This window comes from Penicillium waksmanii (assembly GCF_028829765.1).
Source record: "Penicillium waksmanii strain IBT 27052 chromosome Unknown utg000005l:1.0-5232799.0:1.0-5237142.0, whole genome shotgun sequence".
Classification (NCBI taxonomy): Eukaryota; Fungi; Ascomycota; class Eurotiomycetes; order Eurotiales; family Aspergillaceae; genus Penicillium; species Penicillium waksmanii.
Window position 1 is genome coordinate 3,678,354 of NW_026643252.1, and position 24,001 is coordinate 3,702,354.

The 24,001-nt window shown below is 50.9% G+C and overlaps 11 protein-coding genes across 11 annotated transcripts; 4 read left to right on the forward strand and 7 right to left on the reverse strand.

Moving 5' to 3' along the window:
- Positions 1-67: 67 nt before the first annotated feature.
- On the reverse strand, positions 68-330 carry N7481_006276 (uncharacterized protein; the record flags this gene model as incomplete). The annotated part of the gene is made up of 2 exons (XM_057265495.1): positions 68-230; positions 290-330. 2 exons carry the CDS (start codon positions 328-330, stop codon positions 68-70), a joined length of 204 nt encoding a protein of 67 aa, XP_057123215.1.
- A 78-nt stretch (positions 331-408) lies between these two features.
- N7481_006277 (universal stress protein family domain protein) lies at positions 409-2,100 on the reverse strand (the record flags this gene model as incomplete). Its single annotated transcript, XM_057265496.1, has 1 exon — positions 409-2,100. One exon carries the CDS (start codon positions 2,098-2,100, stop codon positions 409-411), a length of 1,692 nt encoding a protein of 563 aa, XP_057123216.1.
- A 326-nt stretch (positions 2,101-2,426) lies between these two features.
- On the reverse strand, positions 2,427-3,392 carry N7481_006278 (DnaJ domain protein; the record flags this gene model as incomplete). Its single annotated transcript, XM_057265497.1, has 2 exons — positions 2,427-3,172; positions 3,245-3,392. The coding sequence occupies 2 exons, from the start codon at positions 3,390-3,392 to the stop codon at positions 2,427-2,429; spliced, it is 894 nt and encodes a 297-aa protein (XP_057123217.1).
- A 344-nt stretch (positions 3,393-3,736) lies between these two features.
- On the forward strand, positions 3,737-4,415 carry N7481_006279 (putative DRAP deaminase; the record flags this gene model as incomplete). The annotated part of the gene is made up of 2 exons (XM_057265498.1): positions 3,737-4,026; positions 4,085-4,415. 2 exons carry the CDS (start codon positions 3,737-3,739, stop codon positions 4,413-4,415), a joined length of 621 nt encoding a protein of 206 aa, XP_057123218.1.
- Positions 4,416-4,871: 456 nt separating this feature from the next.
- Positions 4,872-6,074, forward strand: N7481_006280 (OB-fold domain-containing protein; the record flags this gene model as incomplete). The annotated part of the gene is made up of 2 exons (XM_057265499.1): positions 4,872-5,004; positions 5,275-6,074. The coding sequence occupies 2 exons, from the start codon at positions 4,872-4,874 to the stop codon at positions 6,072-6,074; spliced, it is 933 nt and encodes a 310-aa protein (XP_057123219.1).
- A 480-nt stretch (positions 6,075-6,554) lies between these two features.
- On the reverse strand, positions 6,555-8,614 carry N7481_006281 (uncharacterized protein; the record flags this gene model as incomplete). Its single annotated transcript, XM_057265500.1, has 3 exons — positions 6,555-7,612; positions 7,681-7,783; positions 7,838-8,614. 3 exons carry the CDS (start codon positions 8,612-8,614, stop codon positions 6,555-6,557), a joined length of 1,938 nt encoding a protein of 645 aa, XP_057123220.1.
- Positions 8,615-9,783: 1,169 nt separating this feature from the next.
- On the reverse strand, positions 9,784-10,982 carry N7481_006282 (uncharacterized protein; the record flags this gene model as incomplete). The annotated part of the gene is made up of 6 exons (XM_057265501.1): positions 9,784-9,816; positions 9,890-10,015; positions 10,102-10,401; positions 10,539-10,782; positions 10,835-10,861; positions 10,924-10,982. The coding sequence occupies 6 exons, from the start codon at positions 10,980-10,982 to the stop codon at positions 9,784-9,786; spliced, it is 789 nt and encodes a 262-aa protein (XP_057123221.1).
- Positions 10,983-15,723: 4,741 nt separating this feature from the next.
- On the reverse strand, positions 15,724-15,915 carry N7481_006283 (uncharacterized protein; the record flags this gene model as incomplete). Its single annotated transcript, XM_057265502.1, has 1 exon — positions 15,724-15,915. The coding sequence occupies one exon, from the start codon at positions 15,913-15,915 to the stop codon at positions 15,724-15,726; it is 192 nt and encodes a 63-aa protein (XP_057123222.1).
- A 1,511-nt stretch (positions 15,916-17,426) lies between these two features.
- N7481_006284 (serine/threonine-protein kinase) lies at positions 17,427-19,715 on the forward strand (the record flags this gene model as incomplete). The annotated part of the gene is made up of 2 exons (XM_057265503.1): positions 17,427-17,591; positions 17,664-19,715. The coding sequence occupies 2 exons, from the start codon at positions 17,427-17,429 to the stop codon at positions 19,713-19,715; spliced, it is 2,217 nt and encodes a 738-aa protein (XP_057123223.1).
- A 1,327-nt stretch (positions 19,716-21,042) lies between these two features.
- N7481_006285 (exosome non-catalytic core subunit RRP42) lies at positions 21,043-22,306 on the forward strand (the record flags this gene model as incomplete). Its single annotated transcript, XM_057265504.1, has 2 exons — positions 21,043-21,588; positions 21,692-22,306. 2 exons carry the CDS (start codon positions 21,043-21,045, stop codon positions 22,304-22,306), a joined length of 1,161 nt encoding a protein of 386 aa, XP_057123224.1.
- Positions 22,307-22,675: 369 nt separating this feature from the next.
- Positions 22,676-23,534, reverse strand: N7481_006286 (uncharacterized protein; the record flags this gene model as incomplete). The annotated part of the gene is made up of 2 exons (XM_057265505.1): positions 22,676-23,050; positions 23,139-23,534. 2 exons carry the CDS (start codon positions 23,532-23,534, stop codon positions 22,676-22,678), a joined length of 771 nt encoding a protein of 256 aa, XP_057123225.1.
- Between the last annotated feature and the right edge of the window lie 467 nt (positions 23,535-24,001).

Below are 24,001 nucleotides of genomic sequence, written 5' to 3' on the forward strand. Positions count from 1 at the left end.
TTGGCGGACCAAGTAAAGCTTCAGCAGCCAAGGGAACGTCAAATGGTGTCAAAGGTGTTGGTAGAATTTAGTCCACTTTTGCTTGTGTAAGACTCTTCGGTGTTCGGAGATTGTTGGAGAGGCGCAAATTCGCATTTATGTTTTTGTGTCGCTTGAGTTTGCGACGAGCGACCATAACAGGGACGGAGGAGTGTTGAAGTAGGTAGTTAGAGAATGAACCCAGAAGAACTCTGTAATCACAAGTCAGTAGCCATTTTATCATATATTGCTGGAGGATGGTAATGCATACCCTTTCAAGGCACTTTGGCCACGAGCACCAACGATCACCATAGTTGGTTCAAGTTCGTCGATCTAGAGATAGGATTAGCTTGGGGCCCTTTTAAGCAGAAAAAAACATTTCACGGAGTATCAACTCACAGCCTCGGTGATCATGAGTTTAGGGCTCTTGCAATGAATCACTTCCACGGCAATCCGAACCTGTAGGAGAGTCTTGCGGAGAAGCTTCACGCAGGTTTGCGATACTGCCTCGACGGCCCGTACGCGCTCTGTTTCCGTGATTGAGGATACCCGAGAATCGGTCGAGCTCGTCTTGCTGGCAGCTACAGGTCCCAGCCGGCCAAGGATTGTGCGGTTTTGAGAAACCTCCCTGGTCTGTGAGCCAACAACCACTGCCGCATCTTGAATAGCCTTCGCTCCTTCTCCAATTTGTACAGAGGATGGATTCCCGTCCTCGTGTATGGTGTAGATGGCGTACATCGTGTCGCCCTCCCTCAGAACAGTACCGATGGTCCATTCCAAAGCATATACCGATTCCTCGCTCAGGTCGGTCGCGACGAGATACTTTCGTTGACGCCGACGGCCGCCATCAGCCTCCTCCTGCAGGCTTGCATAGTTTCCCCGAATTATCGTTCGTATCGATCGGTTTGGAACGCGATTGTCAATGGCGGACATGGAAATGCTAAGTTTCTGGGCACGATGAACATCCTCTTTTTCGGCCTCGTCCTCTGAGCCGTACGGGGTGCCAGCAGCGGATTGTGCGTATGGGGTCGGAATATCATAGCTGGTTCGAGGGTGGATAACGGTTTTGAGGGCGGACTTTTTAGGCTTCTTGTCCATGCCCGGAATGTTGTGTTTGTTGATTGGTTTTGCTACATTAAATGTTAGCACGCTCTGCATTGGGTCGAACTGTACATCGCTTTTTGAACACGCACCTTCTTCGGAGGATGTGGTTTTGTCCTCTCTAGCTTTATTGAAGTCACTGGGGGTGATTCTAGTGATATCAGAGCCCTTTTTCTTACGACCTCGTCCCTCAATATGTTCATCATCACTGGATGAATCGTCACCATCGTCCTCGCTGCTCTCAATGATATTCTTATCGCGGTCGAAGACGTCTTTGGCAAGACGCTCGCCCGATTCCTCGTGTTCGGTCGGTTTGACATAATTCGGAAGGACACTTGATCTCTTCGTATTGCCCAAAGCTTCGTCCGACTGGTTATGAGCATCGTGCATTATCGCTCTCCCCTTTTCTGTGTCGGCCAGTGTTGGCTTCGCCGAATCGAATTGGCGAGCACCCGGGGAAACGGATCGACTGAAACGCGGCGATCTAGAATCAAGAGATGAACCACGCCGACTCGATCCATGACTTGAATCTCTACCGCGAGAAAAGCTGCGTGGGAATAGCTTTGACTCCAATCCCGACATCATTGCCGCCATGCCCTTTCGGCCTTGTGTCTTTTCCCTTTGGTCCGATGACTTGTGAGACGGATCTTCGGCGTCAGCCGCATGCCGCTCCGGGGAGCTAGGGGCGGATGTCATACTAGTAGCGAGAGAGATGTTTCGTAAAGGTGAAGATTTGAGAGGTCCGGCCGAGCTGCGATTTGGTCTTCGTGATGACGAAGCAACCCCGCCAACACTCCTTGCAGACTGCGGGGTGCTGGAGCTCAGCAGATTCTGGACAGTGCGGCCAATACCCGGAGGTTTAGGGTCTTGAGTAAGCGAGGGAAGCGGCGGTGAGGCAGCACGAGATGCTGAGGATTGTATGAGCTCCTGCGACGAAGTCTCAGGGAGCTTAGGGGAGATGCGACCAGAGTGGTACGACATCGCGTGCGGTACCGCCTCCGGCCGGGTTGCTGTGGAGAAAGTGACGGGAACCAACGAGGAGGCTGAGCGGATGGAATGTGGAACCTGATCGCCACTGGCACCTTAATAGTACTGACTTCGATAGGAGAATCGGTCCAGGACTGCAGGGATGTTTGAAGGTTGAAGTTGATAAGGTGCAGGACAGCGCTTCATATTAAGGTAGCCGCGATGGACCATACAACTGGGTATAGAGGGTAAATACTGGGGAATCTTGTTTACACTACCTTCAATACTGTCCATTGCGGCTAGAAAACAAACGCTAAATGAGAAAACAAGATCATACAAAACTATGCCTTGGACTTCTTCGCCTTTGTCTTTGCATCTTTCGACTTGCGAGCTCCAACGGCAGCGAATGCCTCCTCCGATGGCTCATCGGGTGGTCCACGTTTCTTCCCATGGGGCTGCGCATACTTCTCCTCCAGATGCGCGAGGAATCCCTGGCCACGTTGTTGTTGACGCTTGCTGATCAAAGCCAATAGATCATCCTCACCTCCAGCCGAGCCCTTGGAGGTCTTCGCGGCCTTCTTCTTTTTATCATTCTCGATCTTCTTTGACATCTTTTCCGCCTCCTTGGCCTCCTTCTTCGCACGCTTGACCCGTCGATCGCGTTTTGCCTCCGACTCTTCAGTGTAGTTGTCATATTTCTCCACTTCACCCGCGGCAATGGCCTCATCGATGATACCCCGGAAGCGCTCGTCGTCATCCAAGACGTTGGAAAGCATCACCGACTCATAAATCCCGTCAAGGTCACCCTCATTAGTCTCGTATGCCTCCAGCAAGTCCTTCTTCTCTTCGTCAGAGCCTTGATATTTCTTTTGGAAATCGGAGACGGCGCGCGTGTCGAGCATGGCGGAGAGTTGTTCGCGGTAAAAGTCCAACCAGTCAAAGTCGCCATCTTCACCGAGTACTTCCTGCGTGTTGCCTGTGCGATCGTACATGTTGCGACGCCGTTGGTCGGAGAGGACGGCATAGGCGAGGGCGATTTTCTGGAATTTGGCATTTGCTTCGTCGCGAGCATCTTCGCTCACCTTGTCTATATAGCACGGTGAATTAGTTCTTGTTCAATCACCACTTATATCTGGCAGACGGTGTAATGGGCACTCACCTGGATGGTGCCTCAGGGCATTCTTCTTGTATGCAGTCTTGATTGCGTCTGGTGTTGCTGTTGAGTCGACGCCGAGAATTTGGTAGAGATCTTCCTCGACCGAGGGTGGTTGGTCATCGACATTGTCAGACTTGGCTCCTTTGGCCATGTTGAAATTTGCGTGATTAATTTGAAGTGACCAAGATGCGACAAAAGAGGATTTATGGTGACAGTCTTATATCTCCAGTCCAATGTTTCCAGTAAAAATTGACCGGCGCGGGTCGCGATCTCCGACGCGCCTGCCATTCCGTCATTCTGCAGCCCAGACCGCTTTCAATGTGACATCACATCTTCAAAGCTGGACCCTCGTCTGTTGACTCTTATATTAGAGTTACTTACTACTCTATCATTATCAGGTCGAATACCAACTAGCTCAAATTCTATAATCCGCCCTATTTTGCGCATCTTCTCCGTGATCCTCGCCACCAATTGAACCTCCTCCCAACCCCCACAATGACAACCACCTCCCCGCACACCACCTACATGCAGAAATGCATCTCTCTCGCCGAACAGTCCCCTCCCCGACCGACAAACTTCCGCGTGGGCGCAATCCTCCTCTCTCGAAAAGATGGTGACTCCACCTACTCAGACGACCGCATTCTTTCCACGGGCTATACCATGGAATTAGCCGGAAACACCCACGCCGAGCAGTGCTGCTTTGCGAACTATGCCTCTGTCAATAAAGTTGCAGAAGAGCAAGTGGCCGAAGTACTGCCTGTTGAGTCGGGCCGAAAGCTCGTCATGTACGTCAGCATGGAGCCATGTGGGAAGAGACTGTCTGGGAATGCGCCGTGCGTGCAGCGGATTACCAGGACTCGGGACGGTGGCCGGGGAGGGAATTCACAAGGTCTATTTCGGTGTGAAGGAGCCTACGACTTTTGTTGGAGAGTCTGAGGGGTGTAAGATGCTTTCGGCTGCGGGGATTGAATGGGAGCATGTCCCTGGTTTGGAGAAGGAGATCTTATCGGTCGCTGTGGCTGGGCATGAGAATCCGGAGGAGGAGGTCAAGTCTGCTTTGGGGAAGATGGGGACAAATGTTGATGATATTAGTGAAGAGGAGAGACAGAGACAGGCGCAAATACCTCGCAACCCGAAAAAGAGGATGATGGAGAATGAGACGATTCTTTATTGAATGAAAATAATAAAAAATGACAATGTCAGCATTCTACTTGTCAGCATCGAAATGGAACAGGTCTAACAAGTTATGGTACTAGTACTTGCGCTTAGAAATGCCGAGGTAGATAGTAGCCGATTGTAATTCATCGCGAGCACTTTCATAGGAGTGGCCTGGTCAACGGTGTTGTTAGATAGCATACTCTCCTACAGACCTTGGCGTGACAATACAACAAGTTCTCCAACGATTGCCTCCAAGCATACTATAAAATCCGACACTTCCAATCGGTACCTCAAATGTCCGTTTATTTTTCTCGTCCCGTCTTGCAGAACAATAACATTGTTCCCATAGACACGTCAAATTGAAGACACGTGACCGCTCCACTTATCGATTCAACGACAATCTCCAACATATCTGGTCACCTTAAAGTGATCACAGCACTTCTAACGATACCTTCAACGAGAAAATGACCTCATGGAGAAACACGACGATGCGGACCCTACCTTCTATCCCGCATTCTGCTTCAAGGCGTCCCCAACACACTTCGCCTGGGTGAAAATGGCGCTGGCAGATGTGCACAAGCTTCATAGACCGGAAGGTTTCAAAGGTAGGACTACTCTTCTTTCTCTTCAAGTATTCTGCTATTGTCGTTCTATCGTCGATCTCATTTCCTTACATCTGGGGTGAAATGCTTCTCTTCATCCGTTCGGGTTGCTTTGCCCTGCTTTGCCCTGCTTTGCCCCGCTCTACGCCGCGAGATACATACGTTTCTCTTCTCTTCCCTACTCCTGATTACATATAGATCGCTTCTATTCATTCTGCAAAATACTACCTAAACACGACGAACTTGAACATAATAACTAACAAAACCCCACAGGCCAAAGCCTATTCTTCTACAAGAACCACCCAATCACCTTCATCAGCGTGGTAGGCGTAATCGTAGCCAGGATTGAAATCACCCGGCGAACGATCCTCACCATAGACGACAGCAGCGGCTCCACGGTCGACATTGTAATTTTACAAGCGGATCCAAAGGAAAAAATCACAACAGAGAATATCGCGCAGGTCCGAGTCTCATCATATCCGACCGCAGCCAGCACGGCCTCATTCAATCTTCCAACGAAGCCACCAGCGACCGCAGACCCTGATCCCTCAGCGGAAGAACCGCCCGATCTCCTAGCCATGAACCAGATCGTGCATGTATCCGCCACAGACAGGACAATAATCGACATATCAAAACTAGTCCCAGGGACCACGGTCAAAGTCAAAGGCACGGTGAATCGATTCCGGTCAACGATGCAGGTGAATCTGGAGCGATTCACGCTCGTGCATGACACGAATTCCGAGATGCAGTTTGTCGATGAGAGACTTCGGTTTTTGGTCGAAGTCCTTTCCGTGCCGTGGGTTCTACTTGATGAGGAGGTTGAGGTGTTGAGGCGTGAGGCTGAGAGGGGTGGGTTGGAGGTTGCTGATGAGAGGAGGAGGGCTGAGAAGAGGGTTAGAATGAGGGCGGAAAGGGAGGAGAGGGATCAGCGGCATATACAGAAACGGTATGAGAAGGAGGAGAGGAAGAGGGCTAAGGCAGCTGGGGCTTGTAAGGAGGATGGGGTGAAGATTATGCACGATATTCGCAAGAAAAGAGCCCTTTCTATACAGGGGGGGGGTTCGGGGAAATGATAAGGCAGTTCGAGAGCACACCGGAGAAGGGTTGCGGCTGGTTTGTTTTCTTTGGAGATTATGGCTTCCTTCTTGGCATTTGAACAGCCCTGGGGCCCTACGAGTTCTATTGGATTCGGGTTCGGATTTCGGGGAGACTCTCCAGTGGTAGTATTAGGCACAGGACTCGGGGTACGTAGGCACCATACGTTGTTTCCAAATTTCCCCATCCTCTGACGTGTGAGATCTCGGCAAAAGACATTTATATATTAGCGATAATAACAGCTTTTATGCGCGAGCAGTATGTATTCAAGAACTTGAAGAGATAGACATGAGACATCATCATTCATTTCATCACAAACCCCTAGAAACAGGGTATCTTCATGCCACGCGAAACGCCCAGCTGGAGAAAGAGAATCAAAGAAAAAAGAAAGCAACACCTCACAGCCAAAAAGGCACAATAAAAGCTTGAAAATAAGGGCCCCCTCCCAATAATCACAGTCAGTGGTAGTACTTGACCGGTCCACCACCGTGTCCACCAAGCATACCACGATGATAATCCTCGCCACTGCGACTGCTACGATGATCTTTGAACCGACGGCCATCGTCACTATCGGGCAGGATAGAAGTTGGAGACTCCATGTATAGATCCGCGGCAGATATGCCGTCGTATCGGGGTGTGTTGTCGCGGCTATGCAAATCGCCTTCCGAGTGTCGATAGTCTCCAGGACGTGTGTTCATCCCACGAGACGAGCTGCGGGATGTTCGCGAGAATCGTCGAGAAGCGGGGCCGGAGCCAGTTCGACCATAGCGGGAATCGCGGTCAAACTTTTCCGCCGGCCGGTGCTTCAAGGGGTCCGAGGTAGAGTTCAAGGTCGAGGTCGTACCCGTGATATCTGCTGGTCTGGATGTGGAGAAGGAGCCAGTTGAGCTGCCAGTGCGAGAGTGGCCTGAGCCCGACTCTTTATATTGTTTGCCGCGTCCCGGGTGAGCGCTGTATGGCTTTCTCTCGCGCTCGATGGAGACTGAGGGTGTAACTTCTTCATCTTCGTCATCAACCACAGCCGAAGATGATACGGAAGATGCAGAGGCAGAAGTAGGTGGAGGGCGTCCTCGTTCGTATGACCGAGCCCGGCCGGAGGATGAAATGGCTGGCTCGGGGGATCTCTTTGCAGTCGCTGGTCGTGAGAGCTCGCGTTCCTGATCGGTGATGCGAGGCAGATCAACTCCGCAGTGCTTCATTATATATTCCTCGGTCTCCTCTCTTAGTTGAATATCAGCGGTGTCAGGGAAGAGCCGGCGCGGGATCTCTTTCGGGAACCGCTCTTTCTTGTCATCGGGATTGCTGATTGGCATGTTGAGTACAGCCTTTTGCAAGCGCTCGTATTCTCGGTCTGGATGGGCTTGAATCATCATGGTAACCCATTTTTCAAATCCTTTCGGCGTCAGCCCCGGGATATCGGGTCGTTCTTTGAGATCAGCCGACTGGACCAGGTGGTGTTCCACTTCCACGTCGCGGAACAGCCTCGAGATGGAGGAGGTGCGGTCATCAAATATATCTGTACTAATATGTCAAAAAGAAGTTCCGTATTCAGATTAGTTCGAGAAGAGAAAGACCAAGACCAACCTTTCCAAGGATATTTATCTAGCGAAACATTGGTGTCGGCATAAAACTTTTGCAGCTTGTCGGGGACAATGACAAGGGTATTTCCCGGTGGGTAATCTTCGATCTATTCCCTAAGCGTCAGTATCTTTTTATAAATAGGATCATGATTATGACATACCAAGTGCATTGCAATTCCGCGCAAAAATTGACCAAGTCTCTTTGTAGGCTTTCCATCTTCAAAAAGCTTTCCCCAAATTCTCTCCAGTGTCGTCATCTCCATCACTGTGGTGTCACGCTCCGGGCCCTTGGGGCGTGGTGCCTGACTCCCTTGGCTAGACATCGACTCACGACGCCTAGAAAACGACTCTGGTGATTGTTGCGTCCTTGACTGAGGATCATTCGAGTAGGCAGAGGGTGGCACATATGGGTGCGTATCATAGCTTTTAGACATGGGATCGACGAAAGGCACTGATTCGCTTCTCTGAGAAGGAATCGGTGGAGACTCGGAGTGTGGTCGAGGAGCCAAGTCTGCCGTCGAGTAGGGAGGCTGCAGTGACTGCGATCGAGCAGGAGGCTGACCAGACCCGGGCAGGTTGCTATTCTCCAAGCCACTAGCTTTGAGCTGCTGGATCACGGTCGCGGTAATCTGCTGCAAGACATCGGGAGACAGGTAGGCGGAAGACCCATTAATATGGACAGCGGAACTGATAGCATCGTTCAGATGGCCCGAGTTCGTACTCTCCGGGCGGGGAGGTTCTGGATATGGCTGGTCCATGTTTGAGGTAGCCGATGCGGGCTGAGGCATCTGCGGTTGGGGCATGTTCAGGTAATCGTTTTCATGGCGAGAGGGATATGGAGGATGCGGTGGTCCGTAAGGATCGGTCGGATCGGAGGTCATGTTCAAGTTGCCCGTCTGGTAGGAATTAGGGGTCGAACGGTATCCATCGTAAGCCATCGCGACCAGGATGCGAGACGAGCCGTGGGGTTGGTTTGTTTCTCTCTCGCTCTAGTAGCCCGCTGGGCAAAACTAAAAACTAAAACTAGTCACGGGCTCACGAATACGGCCTGAGGAGGAGAGTGTCGCAGAAGGCAGAGAAATCCAGAGTGATGGAGGGGCTGTGGGGAAGACAAAGTGGCGATCCCAAACACAACTGCGTCACTGGTGCAACAGCTTACTACTAGTATTACTATCACTTACCGGTGGCCATCCAGCAGCCCTGTGGGACTGTAACTCGACGTCACGAACCTTTGATGTGGCGCATTTAATATATTAAAGTGTCACAAATGCTTGGGATGTCATATTCGCCAACCCTGCTGTAGCGTCATGATCGGCATCATTTAATCTATTCACTGATGGCTTCCATGCGATGCCTGCGTCGATTACGATTTCCTCGGCACCTATCAGAGCTGTTAGCAGCACGTTTCATGTTTTGCACAGATCGCTGCATCTGCAACTCGGCTGCAAACCCGACAGTTGGCTCTGCAGAACAGGCCAGTGCGGCCACGCGCTCGGAGGAATGACTTGGCGAAATGATGCGGTCGATGAAGGGGAATCAACTTCAAGATACTCCAGGGGTATTATTGAAAGTAGTACTACTACTAGGTGCCCAGGTGTACACCGAACAATAGATCCAACTTGGGATAATAGGGTGGGACTTGAGACTGTTGACCTTCCTAATTATAGCTCGCGGGGGCAAATATATTTTTAGCGCCCAGGAGAGTCCCAAGTTCAACTCGAAGTACTAGTAGTACTGTTTACCAATACCAGGGCTCATAACTCGGATCATTGTGAGACTGAGACTAGTGCATATTGATTCTTGCGAAAAGAGAAGAAAGAGAAGAAACCCCCGACCTGCTAAAGATAGATAGATCATTGCACTTCCCAGTCTTTGGAGATGACTGGAGAATTGGATACTTCGTTGGAACGTGGGGAACGGAACCACCGATGTCATGACCATGGCACCCCTGACCCTAACCCAGGGAATCAACGTACCAACAACTCAGGTTGAAAACTAGACCGCTTTGATGTCATTTTCATATTCATATGAGAAGAGAAGAGAGGAAAGAAAAATAAAGGTGGTCGGGGAATGCAGAGCTTAGTGAAGCTTCGAGAGGCTCAACTGTTTACTCAGGGTGGCCTCGGCGATGACGGTTCGGCTGGTTTGCAAACTTAGATTAGCCACGCCCATGAAAACAGACCAAGGACAATGCCCAACGCAGCATTACTCACTCGGATTTTCGACCACCCGGTTCGACTCCGCTCGGCTCGTGGGGCGATTGTATCATCGTCAGAGCCATATTCTGGGGCAAGCAGAAATCCATCATTCGAGACCAAAGTAGAACTAGCGGTAGATCGCTGCAGTAGAAAGAAAGTTCTGGTCATTAAAATAGTTCGCTGACTCTCTTCTTAGAGTTAAACCAGGTCAAATAGGAGCAACTTACGATCTCGTCGTCGCCCTCTACCCGTGGAAGGCGAGGTGCTGTAGCCCGACTGGAAGCAGTCTCATATGCACGTTCACCTGTCGGAGGCTGTGTGGAACCACTCTCTGTGCCGAGGGCATTCTGATGCATGAGTCGACCTTGAGGAAGTGGCGATGGCTCAGCGATAAAGCCACTGCCGTTGTCGTTTTCACCAACAGGAAGAGCGAGTCGGCGTCGGGGCGCAGGGGGGAGATCCCTTGATCGCTTGATCTGGACCCAGATTCTCGTCCCACCGCTGGAGACCACGCCGGTGTTCACGTTCTTTAAACTCGTGGTCATTGTTCATCATGAAGTCCTGGCAAGGAATGCAAGTCTGTCGAAGGCCATTCTTGATCAGTTCGAGTTTCAACTATACAAGCATCCCCATCCATATATATCGGAAAGCAATGACCACTTACCGGCTCCGCATACTGGCGCTGGTTTCGCGCAAAGGCATCGAGACTCTTGAGCTCGGCACAGATCTTGCATTTGCGCTCTGACTGTGCCGGATTGCCCGAACAATCACAGCACCGGATGAGACCCGCATGATTCGCAATTAAGATTTGGTTTCCCTCTCGATAGATTCTCTGTCGAAGAGCCGCAAGCGAAGCTTTCGAATACCATGTCTTTGATTGGCGGATTCCGCACAGACAGCAAGTGAGCCTATAGTTGTTAGATATGGCGCCCGGAGTGATGGACATGGCTGTATACCCACCACTCTGGGAGTTCAATGCTGTCCACGCTGGGAGAGGTTAGCAGAGAAATCACTTCAGATAGTAATGTTGAGAAGAGGAATGGGCTTACGTCCTTCTGACGTTGGCACTGTAACCGCCTTTGTAGGCACTCACACGCGAGTCATCCATGATAGCTGGTCACCGAGGAAAGAGACTCTCGATTGGAATAAGGATCTTTGGTTAGCTACCTGGGAGGGGTGTGGAGTGGAAGAAAGTGGGAGGAGAGGAGAGAGAGAGAGAGAGAGAAAGAAAGAAAGAGAGGTGAAGATGAAGGGAAGGAAGAAAGTCATGGCGGATGTGCATGGAAAGGGAAGGCACCTTCCATGTTGTGCATGTGGCTCGGCGGGCAAGCACCACCAAGCACACGACGACAAAACCATACAATCGTTGCCTTGGCGTACCATTCAACTTAAAGCACAAGCTTTCATTGATCTTCTTACTAGATATCTCAATAAGAACAAGGTTCCAATTCTCTAAGTAAAGTACTTTATGAGCGCTATCAAAACGCTTGGGACGGCTACACTAGGAAGCTCCTTTAGATATACCGGGAGAAAAAAGGGTTATTATAATATTTGCCCTTATAGGCCCTACAGCAGACAGTTTAAGTGGCTACATAGGTAGTATACTATACTCCTGAATACCTGAATACCCCAAGAATAAATTTCACAGAAAGTTACGACGAGTAGCTACTAGTAGCACGTAGATACGGACACATTGGAAAGCCGTAGGCGTGAAAAAATCCACAAAGACTCCTAGATTCTAACACTATACGAAAGTTTTGGTCTTTTTTCAAGCTTTAAACTACCCAAAGGGTATCTCCAACACAGCTGTAAGCATCATGTCTATGGCCACAAACCTACAACCGTTGCTAAGATATCCTGCGGAAATCCCTAGACATACCCTAGTCTATCCACAAACAATCTCAAACCCAGACGGCAGGAATTAGATAAGCCATGCAAGAGTCAAAGCATAAGGACATGCGGTCAATTCTTCTGCCGAGCCTTTAAGAACGGCCATACGTGGCAACGCTGGAGGGGGTGAAACAATGGAAGAAACGCTGGCGTCGGTGGACCGGGGCATCGAAAGTGAGGACGAGGGTACTTGGGAAGCTGCAGTCAACACTGGAGGTATCGACCCTTCCTAAAATATGAAAAGTCTGCCAGCAGAATGAATATATCTAACTAGTACTATTCCTCAACCGCCAGAACATCTCAAATAAGTTGTACTATGGTCAACAGCCTGACGCAGATGACCGATGCAGATTACAATGTTCAAAGAATAGCATGAAAGAGCACAGGAACAACAGGAACAATGGGTTTCAACAAAAAGCAATATCCATTGAACCAGCGAGTCCAATTCCACACAATGAGACCAGTCGTACGCACACTGGCAATTAGAAGAATGATTGATACCAACAATAGCACACACAAAGGCCCCATATAGGAGGCGGGTAAAATGTCCGAACGGATCCTGAAAGTGGACTTTTTCGCTTCGAGCCTATGCTACTCGTATGAACGGAATCCCTCCCAAACCAAGCCAAACCAAACCGAACCAAAGTGCCGAGGATGCAGGGACAGCTTGTCAGTTTCCTCGGCGACGTACCCACAACAGGGCAGGGTTTGAAATTAGATTCGACGGACGGAAGTTTGACAACCTTCCAGAAAGTTCATCAAACGAACATCAGGGGCACGGAAGTTACGGGTTAGCATCCCCCTACTCCGTTAAAGTCAGAGATAGACTAAGCCAAGCCCCCTTCCCCTCCCACTTCTCCAAACATGCTCTAAATACGGATAGGTTGATGATGACTTGGACCTTCTCCGGAAATAGTTAGGGGCCGCGCAGTCTGCCATAGAACCCTGGTAAGGACCTTCCAGAAACGCCAAAGCGTCGAATAAGAGGCCACATTACGGGTGGTGGACTGTTGACTGTGGGACCCGACCCGAGATGCCTCGTGCAGCTAGCTTCCCGGAGCAGCGGTACTCCGTCGATATCGTTAACCCTTCGTCTGGGATTGATGGGTCGATCGATTCGGAAAGGGGCGCACATGGCATTCTGATACGCTCCGTTCATGCTCTCTGTGTCGTGAGGAAAAGGGGAGGAGGGCCGAGGGTCGGTGTGCCAGTGCAGTGTGCCCAGTGCTTTTTTGTTTATGTTCGGCGTCTGGTGTGGGTCGAGTTGAATTAGTTCAACATTTAGCTTTGAGTACGGAGTGCAGAGGATGTGCAATCTGGAGACATTTTCTACTGCGTCGGTTTACGACTGGTAGAAGGGGAGTGGAGGGAGGTGGAGGGGAGAAGGGATGATTGGTGATGTGGACTATGGAATGTGGGCGAGCCCCTGGCAAGGTGGATGAAGCAGGCGATGCATGTCTGCCTCGCCGCAACGAGGTGGCAAAGGGGGGGGGGGTTCAAGAGGATGACGAGCATGAGAGACAAGAGTGGGAACTGGCAATCATTTGGGGGGATGGAAAGGGTCGATGAGCCTAAGCATAAAACATTCGATGAGCGGTTGTGGTGGACGGGCCGATGACCTTCTCGAAGGTCGAGGGAAGATGACGGCGCCTCCCGGGATTTTGGCAACGGGTGCAATAGTTCCATTCCTTGGGGAGCCAGCGATCCTTTGCACAAAAGATGGTCCCCTCGCCTCCTCTCGGGGAAGAGGAGCCTGGATTGAGGGCCCACGCAAGTGGAGTGCCCGTCCTTCCCCGAGCGCGCTAGGCCCACAGCCTGGAGACCTTTGGGAGCGGTCCAGCAATGAAAGGGCTGAATGAGGATGCCTTTTGAGTTGCTGTGTAAATCGAAATCCACTTGGTCCTTTCCAACAAAAGAGAACCGACTTCTCCGCCAATGGTGTGGTGGGCGCATAGTCTCCATCGCACTATGATCCTCTGATACTGCCTATTGGTACAATAGCTTTTAGCACTGCGCGAAGTCCCTTGACCCCAATGGAGTCTGCTGCATGCGGTGTGTACATTGTACAGCATACTCCGTCCACCCGTGATTTACGGCGCATCTCCTGTGAAGGTACCCAAGCATTGTACATACAGCGAGTATGGTGTGTTGTGGTGGTGTGGTATAGTGAGGAGAGGTCTGACGACACACGAGATTCTGCTCTATTTTGATTGGGTCCACTGACCCGGAGTGCCTGTGGTAATTAAAAATAAAAAAGATTAACGAATTAACTTGTGGGTTTCCACGGATTGACCATTTCCCGTATGTTGGTACCTTCTGTCGGTACGGCCCTTGGAAGGAACCCACCTTCACCCGCGGAACTCGACCGTCCACACGATCGAAAATGGATGATTATCACCTGATGAAAATAATATTAACCCAATAATTCCACAATACTCGTACGATAGACACAAATGACAAATGACCCCTATTCATCTGCAATTGCATGGAAAGGCGCGGCACCAACGAAGCAGTGGAGGAGTCTCAAACCGTGTATGATACAGATGTATGGAGTAACCGAGTCCCTTCGTACTCGGTATGTAATGAGAAGTGTACTCTCGTAATAATGCAATATGGGGGCGCGCTGCCCGTTCCATCCTTGCGGGCCAAACGGCCGCCCCAGGGTTCGTCTGGCCTGACAGGTGCGTTTCATTCTGCTGTAGGTAATCGAATACAAAGGCTCGTATTGATCCCCCCTAACTCCTCCTCTCCCGTTCTGACAGGTATGCGAGGATCGTCCTCGATCGTCTTCCCATGTCTGTGTCCTCGGGTTCCTGGAGCTTGTGGAGTGGAGCTTGCCTAGTACGAGTAAAGATAAAAAAGATTATCCTACCCAAGAGAGAGGGTGGTGAGTGAGTGAGAAGAGGGTCGATGGCGATTTCGTCCACCGGGCGACATCCGGGAGGGTAGGGATTAGCGCTCCAACGGTCCGCCGCGCGAAGAACGATTGCAATTTAATATCCTTGACACGGAATTGGTAAGAGACTAGGCCGGGGAAGTGGTGATAGCGCCTTTTACAGAACAAAGAAAAGGCCCTGCCCCGCCCCTGCTGGTCCTCAGTACTCCGTGGTAGTGGTGGTGGTGGTGGTAGTAATTGTTGTTGTTGCGAGGTCAACCTGAATCAGGGCGCGCCATCTGTTCCAATCGAGGGAATCGCGTGCACGCAGTGTGACGGGGCAGCCTCGCCTCCTGACAAGGCTGGAAACGATGCGATGGGACGATGGATCGAAAGATCATTTTATCATTTATTCGTTTATTCCTATCCATCAGATGCACGATGTACCACCGATGGCGTCCCATTACCATGGTGCCCGCGGGTTAAGCTTACTCCTACCGTACAGAAAGAAAGCTCCATGCGAACGCCTCCGCGTCTCTCCGTCCTTCTCCCCCCCCCCCGAAAACCTAATTTACATTTGGCCTTGATCAAATCCCGGTTCCCACCCAGTTGGAGTCGAGATTCAAATAATTTATATAAAATATTCCGTGTGCATAAGAACAAAATTCAAATCATTCGCGGCTGGGACCAGTAAGAGGGCATTCCTCGACTAGTCCTGAAAAGCAGCCGGCTGGTACGGACGGAGATGAATCCACACCTTTCCCCAGGAACGCTCGGATAGGCGAAGATCAGGTGGCGAGTTAGTAGGATGCCTGGTCAACCGGATCAACCAAGCCGGAGTGAAACAGGGGAATCGCCTCCGGAGTACAGTACGGAGGACGGCTTTGGATTTTTATTTAATTATATTCTCCAGGGCTACTTCTAGTGGACGCCATACGTACGGGTACGGGAGTCCCTCATTTTAGAATCAGAAATTATATTTTAATTTATTTACTTCGTATCATGATGACATTTTCTTAATTCCCTCAGAGCTACTCCGTATGCTTCGACTGCTTCGATGTAGGACATGACATAACAGACATGGTCACAAGAAGGATTCTCCTTGCGGGCCAGACTGCGCTGCGCCTGCGGCTGCGCGTTCTGAAAATAAAATGACATGTTCGACTGTGGGAGGTTCGACTGTGGGAGGCTCGACCTCGACCGCGACCTCGACCGGGACCCGAGAGACGGGAATCTGGATGAATGGCTGGGAACAAATCTGATCCGTCAACGTCATGCGGATGAGCAGGAGAGAAAGCGAATCGCGAACGCGTTTCTGCGTAGGGGGATACTGATTTACACTCGCGCCGAACTGTTGTGGATGTAAAGTACGTGTATGAAGAATACATAGATTACGGGGCAACGACGCGGCCCAACTGGAAGTGGGGGGAGGGCCGCCCCAAGAAGGCTCAGGCTAGGGCTGCGTGGGTGACTGCGACAGGCTGCTTTTTTGTATGCCCAACCTCCCAAATTCTTGCTGCAGTTCCTCGGGTATATCGGTTGTGTGATAATCATATCGGTGTGTGTTGGAGGGTGCTTATTTGTTACAGAATATGGAGTACTCTGGACCACCGGATGTTGACTTACTATTAGTATTCTGTATTGCTTCTTTCTTGGTATAGTGTACATCGGTACTTATGGGTGTGCTCTGTGCGTAGTATAAGGTATTTAATTTTATTGTTATATTTCTTTTTCCATCTCGCAACTCTTAGTAAAAACAAAAGGACCAAGAAAAAGAAAAGAAAAGCAAAGAAAAGAAACCACAATAAACCAAAATAAACCCAGAGGAATTTAACAGAGTCGAGTTTTCCCAAACTAATTGTATTGGTGGATACTTAATAAATACCCAAATACCCAAATACCCAAATACCCCCCTGTCTAGCCAAACATACGGTAAATACTAACCAGGAACCCGTCTCCACTGCCAACCTCCTCATTGGACCATCGCGAGAGGATCCCGTTATTTCGCAAAACAAGAAGGTCTTTTGGGCCTTTTTCTTCATCGACCGTACCAAGTTGTATTGACTCCATCCCCAATAGTCCCCTGCAAAATGCCCACTCTTTCCCCTCTCGCGCCCTCGTGCGGATATCCTTTTCTATCTCTCTTTTCCTCTTTTTCACTTCTCTACAATTCCAGAGTCAAGAATATTCAACAGTGATTTCACTCTCCCTGAGCGGTATACAACTATACCAATCCACACATCATCATCATCATCCTCCTCCACCCTTCCACCCCCATCTGGATCCTGGTGGACTGATCTGCGCCGGCCTAACGTGGTTAATTTACCGTCCCCACGGCGCCGTCCTGGAGCTTAGAGCTGTCAGCGCGTCAGGGGCTTCCCACGGCCTCCGATCGCTCGAGTTCCCACCCTAGACGGGTCTTCTCCTATTCTGGGTGGAATTCCTTTTTATTGCTTCGTGCCCGTTCTTTTTGGCCTTGGTCATAGAATCTTTCCCCCCTCCTCTTCCCTCCATCCCCCTCCTCCTTTCCAACTACACCGTCATTCCTTACATCTTTAATGGGAGTGACTCCCTCCTTGCTCAACATCAGACCACACATTCACATTCGGATGATGACCATTCGCCCCAATTGAACATCCTTCCCTAAATATACATACTCTCGTGGGAACCCAGCCCCTCTAATGTGAGTGAGCACCCACCACCAATCAACCATGTCGCGCCTGACGCTAACCCCCTTCCAAGTTACACATACACTCTTCATCTGCTGGCAGATCCGAAGAGGACAAGATGACAGTTACATACGATACCCCGTCTCGGGCAAACCACACATCAATGGCGACCCTCGAGGACCGCTTCCAGGTCATGAAGGAAGTTGGTGATGGTAGTTTTGGTAGCGTGGCCGTGGCCCGTGTACGGACTGCGGGATCCCATATCGCGCGCAGAGGAACCATGGTATGGGAATGATCCAACGATCTGGTGCTGATGTGTGATGAAACATTACTGACAAGACATCCTCTCCTCCAGGTTGCAATCAAGACGATGAAAAAGACCTTCGATTCATTACAGCCATGTCTAGAACTTCGTGAAGTTATCTTCCTTCGCACACTCCCCGTCCACCCTCACCTCGTCCCCGCTCTCGATATCTTCCTCGACCCTCTGTCCCGCAAACTGCATATTGCCATGGAGTACATGGATGGCAACCTATACCAGCTCATGAAGGCTCGTGACCACAAGTACTTTGAAGGCAAGCATGTCAAGAGCATTCTTTACCAGATCTTGTCTGGGTTAGAGCATATTCATGCCCACCACTTCTTCCACCGCGACATCAAACCCGAGAATATCCTCGTGTCTACCTCTGCTTCCAACGACTCTCCCTTTAGCCGCTACTCAACCCTCGTTACTCCTCCATCCTCCCCTCCTACTTATACTGTGAAGATTGCCGACTTTGGTCTCGCCCGTGAGACTCACTCGAAACAGCCTTATACTACTTACGTCTCGACCCGTTGGTACCGGGCACCCGAAGTACTCCTGCGGGCCGGAGAATACTCAGCCCCTGTTGATATGTGGGCGGTTGGTGCCATGGCTGTTGAGATCGCGACCTTAAAGCCACTGTTCCCTGGAGGAAACGAGGTGGATCAAGTATGGCGCGTTTGTGAGATTATGGGAAGCCCTGGCAACTGGTACAGTAAGTCGGGCGCGAAGATTGGCGGTGGTGAATGGCGCGACGGTTCGCGCTTGGCTCAGAAGCTGGGTTTCCAGTTCCCCAAAATGGCACCCCACTCGATGGACAGCGTCCTGAACCCATCTATTTGGCCCGCTGCCCTGAGTGAATTTGTCACCTGGTGTTTGATGTGGGACCCCAAGAACCGACCAACCTGCAGCCAAGCCATGAACCATGAGTACTTTGTCGATGCGGTCGATCCCATGCGACCCAAGTCCTCAACGTCCTCGCGACTGCTTGGTCGTAAACAATCCGAGAAAAGCTTCAAGTCTCCCACACTCACCCCGAACGATTCCCCTACTCTCTCTACCAAGCCTTCCTGGTTCCGCCGATCACTTATTGGACGCTCTGACAGCCCAGTTCCTGGCGCTGAAGCCGAGAGCCCGGCCAGACCTGCCCCTGTCACCTACAACACGAACCCCGAGGTACCACCAGTCAACAAGGCACGCCCCGCCAACACTAAGCGCGCGACGTGGGCAAATGGTGCCCCTATGCCCATTCTTCCCTCCATCCGCCCCGTGTCTCCTCTTTCAAACTCTGTCACCGCTCAAGCCAATACAACTGTGGCACACAGCGAGGCTGCGAAGTTTGCTGAGACTGAGGCTGCTAAGAACAAGAAGATTGGCCGCCAATTGTCTGTTAACTCGAACGGCAATCACTACTCTGATGCCCACCGCCAGGAGGCTGAGCGGATGCTGAACGGTTCTGGAAACACTACGCCGACTACCAAGGAAAGCTTCTTCTCGCACCTACGTAAACGTGCTCGTCGACTTTCAGGTCGCAACCAGAACGCCGCGCCCGAGGATATCGAAGCCAACGCTGGTTGCATTCCCTGGTCAAATCGCTCCTCCATGGCTCTTGATGGGTCCAACCCCGCAGACCCAAAGGCGAACTCCGATCTGACTGATCTGGACAAGGCCTTGCAGAGTGTCAAATACTCCCTGGACACGTCCACACTAAGCAATGTTCCAGTACATCTCTCTGGAGCTGATGGAAATGTGACCAAGCGGCAATCAATGCCCACCAGCAACCCGGCCCCAATCTCCAGCAGGACACGACGTGCCATGCAGATGACAAGCCACCCAGTTCACCGCTATGAGACACCCGAGGAAGAGGATGAGCTTTTAGACGAGGTGCTCCACTCTGCCAGCAAGGCGGCGCGACGCCTCGCGCAGACCCAATCAATGTCTGCTGGGGTACACCGCCAGACGGATAACTCGCGTGCCTTACCGAGCCCGTATCCCACTCCTTCTCCCACGGCCAAGGCCGATGGCTACTTTGAGACTCCTGTGAAACACCACACCAACAAGGCGGACCCTAACTCCAACCGCCAGTGGCCAACACCCCCCCTATGAGGAGAGCGAGTGGAACCACAAGGCTTCCACCAATTACTTCGCATCTGGAAGCAACTACATTTGAAAGACGAGTGTCTACTTGACCTCGATGACACCAACCACTCACTCATATTCTCATCTCGAAATAGAGAATCACCACCAAAAACAAAATTCTGGCGAAAGATTGCGCTAAAAATCGGATACATACCTGCTTTCGGCGTATTGGTTTCGGGGCACTTTTTCTCCAGGTCTGGCAGGTCTGGCAGTTCTGGGTTTTTCTATTTTTTTTTCTTCCTTACATTTTTCATCTTTCTTTCATACCCCCATAGGCCCTTTTTTGGATAGATGGTTACTGGCCTCGCACACATTTGCCCCCCCTCGGTTTTATTTCCCTGGCGATCTCTCATTTTTTCTTTTGGCGTTGCACATTATTTTGCCCACCACACTTTTCACATCTTCATTTGATACCACATGCGCAAGTCGCATTATATACCATTCCCTACATTTGCATATCCCTCGCGTTTTCCATCTTTGATGAATATGGCGCTTTCCTTTTTCCTTTGTCTACATACTTCTCTCTCATCCCTCTCTCTCACTGTACATTGTCATGGCAAAAACTGCCACTCCTGTCCATCGCTTTCCTTCCTTATTCAACTGCTCTCTTGCATCCTCTCTGATCCAATCTTCCTGTTCACTCTTTCTTGTATTATCTTTGACCCTCTCCCGGATTGACTGGCTGGCCTCCAGCCTACCTTGTTGTAATATAGCACTCGGCATCTGCCAATCATATACGCATATACACTTGACATGCATAATATTATTTTTTCGCTCATCATCCTTGATTCCTTATTAGTTGAATTAAAGTTTAAAACATGCAATGTACCTGGCTTGGTACATTAGACAGCAGACTATCTTCCACACCAACTCTACTAGTGTAGTTCACATCAAGCAATCTCCAGGGTTGCCAGTGGGCGGTTTGGGACCCACCCGGAGTAACAACGGGCCGCCGACATTCAAGTTTCCCAATCAAGCATGCTCTTCACCTTCAACTTTTTTAGACCTCCACAATTTGACACCTAGCTTCAATCGCAGAGGCTTGCTAGGCAGAGAAGCTCAAGATTCGAAGCTCGCGAGTATTCCTCCCTCGAACTCCCCGCCACTCCAAAAAACCGGGGGCTCAAAAAGTCTGCGATCAGCGGAAAAAAAAAACCTACTCTTATCAACTTAATCCACGAGACGAATAGCAGCAACTTGAGCTAGCTACATACACAATTGCCCCCCGCCATCTGTCCCGGGAAACTATCCGCCCCGAAAAAGTCCTACAAATCACAGCAACCATCTTCCCAAAATGTCCAACCAAAGACAAGCCTCCTCTGCCTCGCAAACCCCGCACCTCTCCCCAGCTGAGCTCTCCTACCTCTACACCTCTCTCTCGCTACCCAAATCCCCCATCCGACCCGATGGCCGCTCACCAACCCAATTTCGGCCCTTGACAGCCGAGTCGAACATCCTCCCCGGAACGAACGGTAGTGCGCGCATTGGGTTCGCGGACGGGACGCAGGCTATCGTCGGCGTGAAGGCGGAGGTTGAGAAGACGGTTCTGTCGACTGATACGCTAGCGTCGAGTGAGGTGGGAGAAGGGGAGGATCCGTCGTCGGCTTCGGCTGCGTCTTCGGGTCATGGGTCATGGGTGCAGATGTCTATTGAGATTCCTGGGTTTCGGGATGATGATGCGCTGCCGGTGTTTTTGTCGGAGATGATGCGCGAGTCGTTGGTGGGTTCTGTTGCGGATGGGAGTGGTGATGGTGATGGTGATGGTGATGTGACGATGGCTGGTGGGTTGAAGGGGAGATTGGTTATCAATAAACGGTGGCATTGGCGGTTGTATATTGATGTGAGTTGATTACTGAACAAATTGCCCCAATTGCACCCGGATCTGCGGCATATCGGGCAAAAGAGAAGAGAAGAGAAGAGTTTATGCTGATACGCAAATCTAGGTCTTGCTTCTCTCTCAACCACTCTCATATCCACTGCCGCTCCTCTCTCTAACGACCCATCTCGCACTTTTGTCGACCAAATTGCCAAAGCTGAAGTCGCAAGGCGAGGAAGATCCTTTCTTCGACGACGACTGGGAGGTTGCGGAGTATCTGTACCCGCGCCGTTCGAATCTGAAGGCTGCTGGTATTGCTTCACAATATGTTCGACCCCCGGTGACGCTGCTTGTTGTCTCCGTCGGCGAGAACATCATTTTCGATCCGAGTCGGGAAGAAATCGCCGTCGCGGATGCAGTTCTTGCCATCTCCGTTACTAGGGATACGGAGGCTGGTAATTTGAAATTGCTTTCTATACGCACGGTCGACCCGCCTTCTCGTCTTACGCAGCCTGCTGTGCCTAACTCTGAGAATGTGAATATGCTCGGTGCTACGGCTCCTACGGAGGATATTGCCGTTTTGAATCCGGCGACTGGGGAAGAGGAGGTTCCTGGCGTGTGGAGGCCTCGGCGCGGTGGTGTTAAGCGCAGTGTTATTGCGAATATGATCAAGACTGTGTTGAAGAAGGGTGGGGTTGGTGAAGAAGTGCTGGAGGGGCTGGAGGGTGTTGAGGTAGAATGATCTTTTTCTTGTTACTTTTCTTTCTACTCTCTTCAGGTTTCATTTTCGATCTGAGAAAGGGCTGGCGTTTGTTTTGAGAAGGCTTGATTGATTCTTATACCATATCTCGCAATGCAATGAGAGGCGATTCATGACCATGACTTTCAAGTCGCTTATTTCCATAAAAAAAATCTACTAATATACAGATGGAAGGTGTATCCATCTCCACGGGTGTGGGTGGGTGTAGTGCCAAAGAACACTGTCCCAGTCTTTCCCCAAATCATACTACCAATCCTGCCTGCACAAGCAGTCTGCTTGGCATTGGAATTGGCAATCTAACTCCCCCAACTCACTTCATCAACTCAGAATGGAATGAGGAAAGGAGAGAAATTACCAAATTCCAAGCCACTTCTTAGCAGGCTTCTTCTTGCCTTCCCAATCAACGAACTCACCATTCGCAGCCTCAACCGCAACAGGCGACTGGTCGTCGACAGGCTGAGGAAGATCTTTCTCACTAGGCTCCTCCATGCCGTGCGCGACACGATACTGCCTGCGCTTCTCAGCGTCCTCAATGCGACGGTGGCGCTGCTCACGCACGCGCATGGAGTTGTGCTGCACGTCCATGCGGTAGACGGCCATGGCCTGGGAGATGGTGCTGAAGGGTGAGGTGAAGAGGGCGGACCAGGGCGGGAGGAGGTGGGCGAAGGGAGAGCTGGCTTTGAAGTTCGTGGTAAAGGTGAATGTTGCCAGGGAGGTCAGGATGCTCTGTAGATATATTTATTAGTATGCTATGCGATGGGATGGGAGGGCCTGAGCTTGAAACTCGACGGGCATGGGGAGTGTATGTACGCACCATTGCGATCCACACATGAATCCACTTATTCGTCAAGAACTTGTGCATGACCGTCCCCTCTGGTGGGAACATGTTGGGGTATTGCTTTTTATTCTGCGCTTCGCGCTGCTCGGCTGTGAGGCGGGGACCATAGTTGATGGGTTGACCGGAGGGCGAGGTGCGTGCCGGATTGACGAGCCGCTGCGGGTGTGAAGGAGGTCGGAACTTGTCTGGTTGACTTAGTGTCCGGCTCTTGTCGGTATTCCTACCCTTGGATACAGGGCTGGAGGAAGAAAAGCATTGGCGCGGTGCGCGGGTGGTCAGGCCGATGTGTTGCTGGTGCTGCAGGGTCCGCAGGGTCCGCGCAGTGGGAAGTCCTCGCGGTAGGAGGAAATGCGGAATAGGAGCGGGAGCCATGGTGGTTGTGAAATGACCGAATTCAATTCCAGAACTTTTGCTCTGCTTGTAACAATTCCCATCTCGGCCGGCGAGCATATCAGTCAGGTGACATGTTGGCACTGTTTGCATTGATTGGGTTTCTCGGGCCACGTGACCTTCCGTCTGGTGCAGGTGCCACCGACGACCAATCTCGGCCCGCGAAAACCATTAGGAACTGCACCTGCAGGCGCGTCGCCCTTCATTCCTCGGTAGGAAAACAGTTTGCTTTGCTTTTAGCCGAGACCATCAGGCACGGGTCATTTCTGATGCTCGTATCCACAGTCGTATGATTTTGGCCTCGTAGTCATCGTCTGCATGCCTAGTCTTACTCTCCGCTTATGTGTCTACATACTGTACTAGTAATATAGTACCATGGTGACTACAGGAGTGACTGCTTTCGCCTTTCATCGTGTCAGACAACACAGAGGAGCTTTCTCAACTCCTAA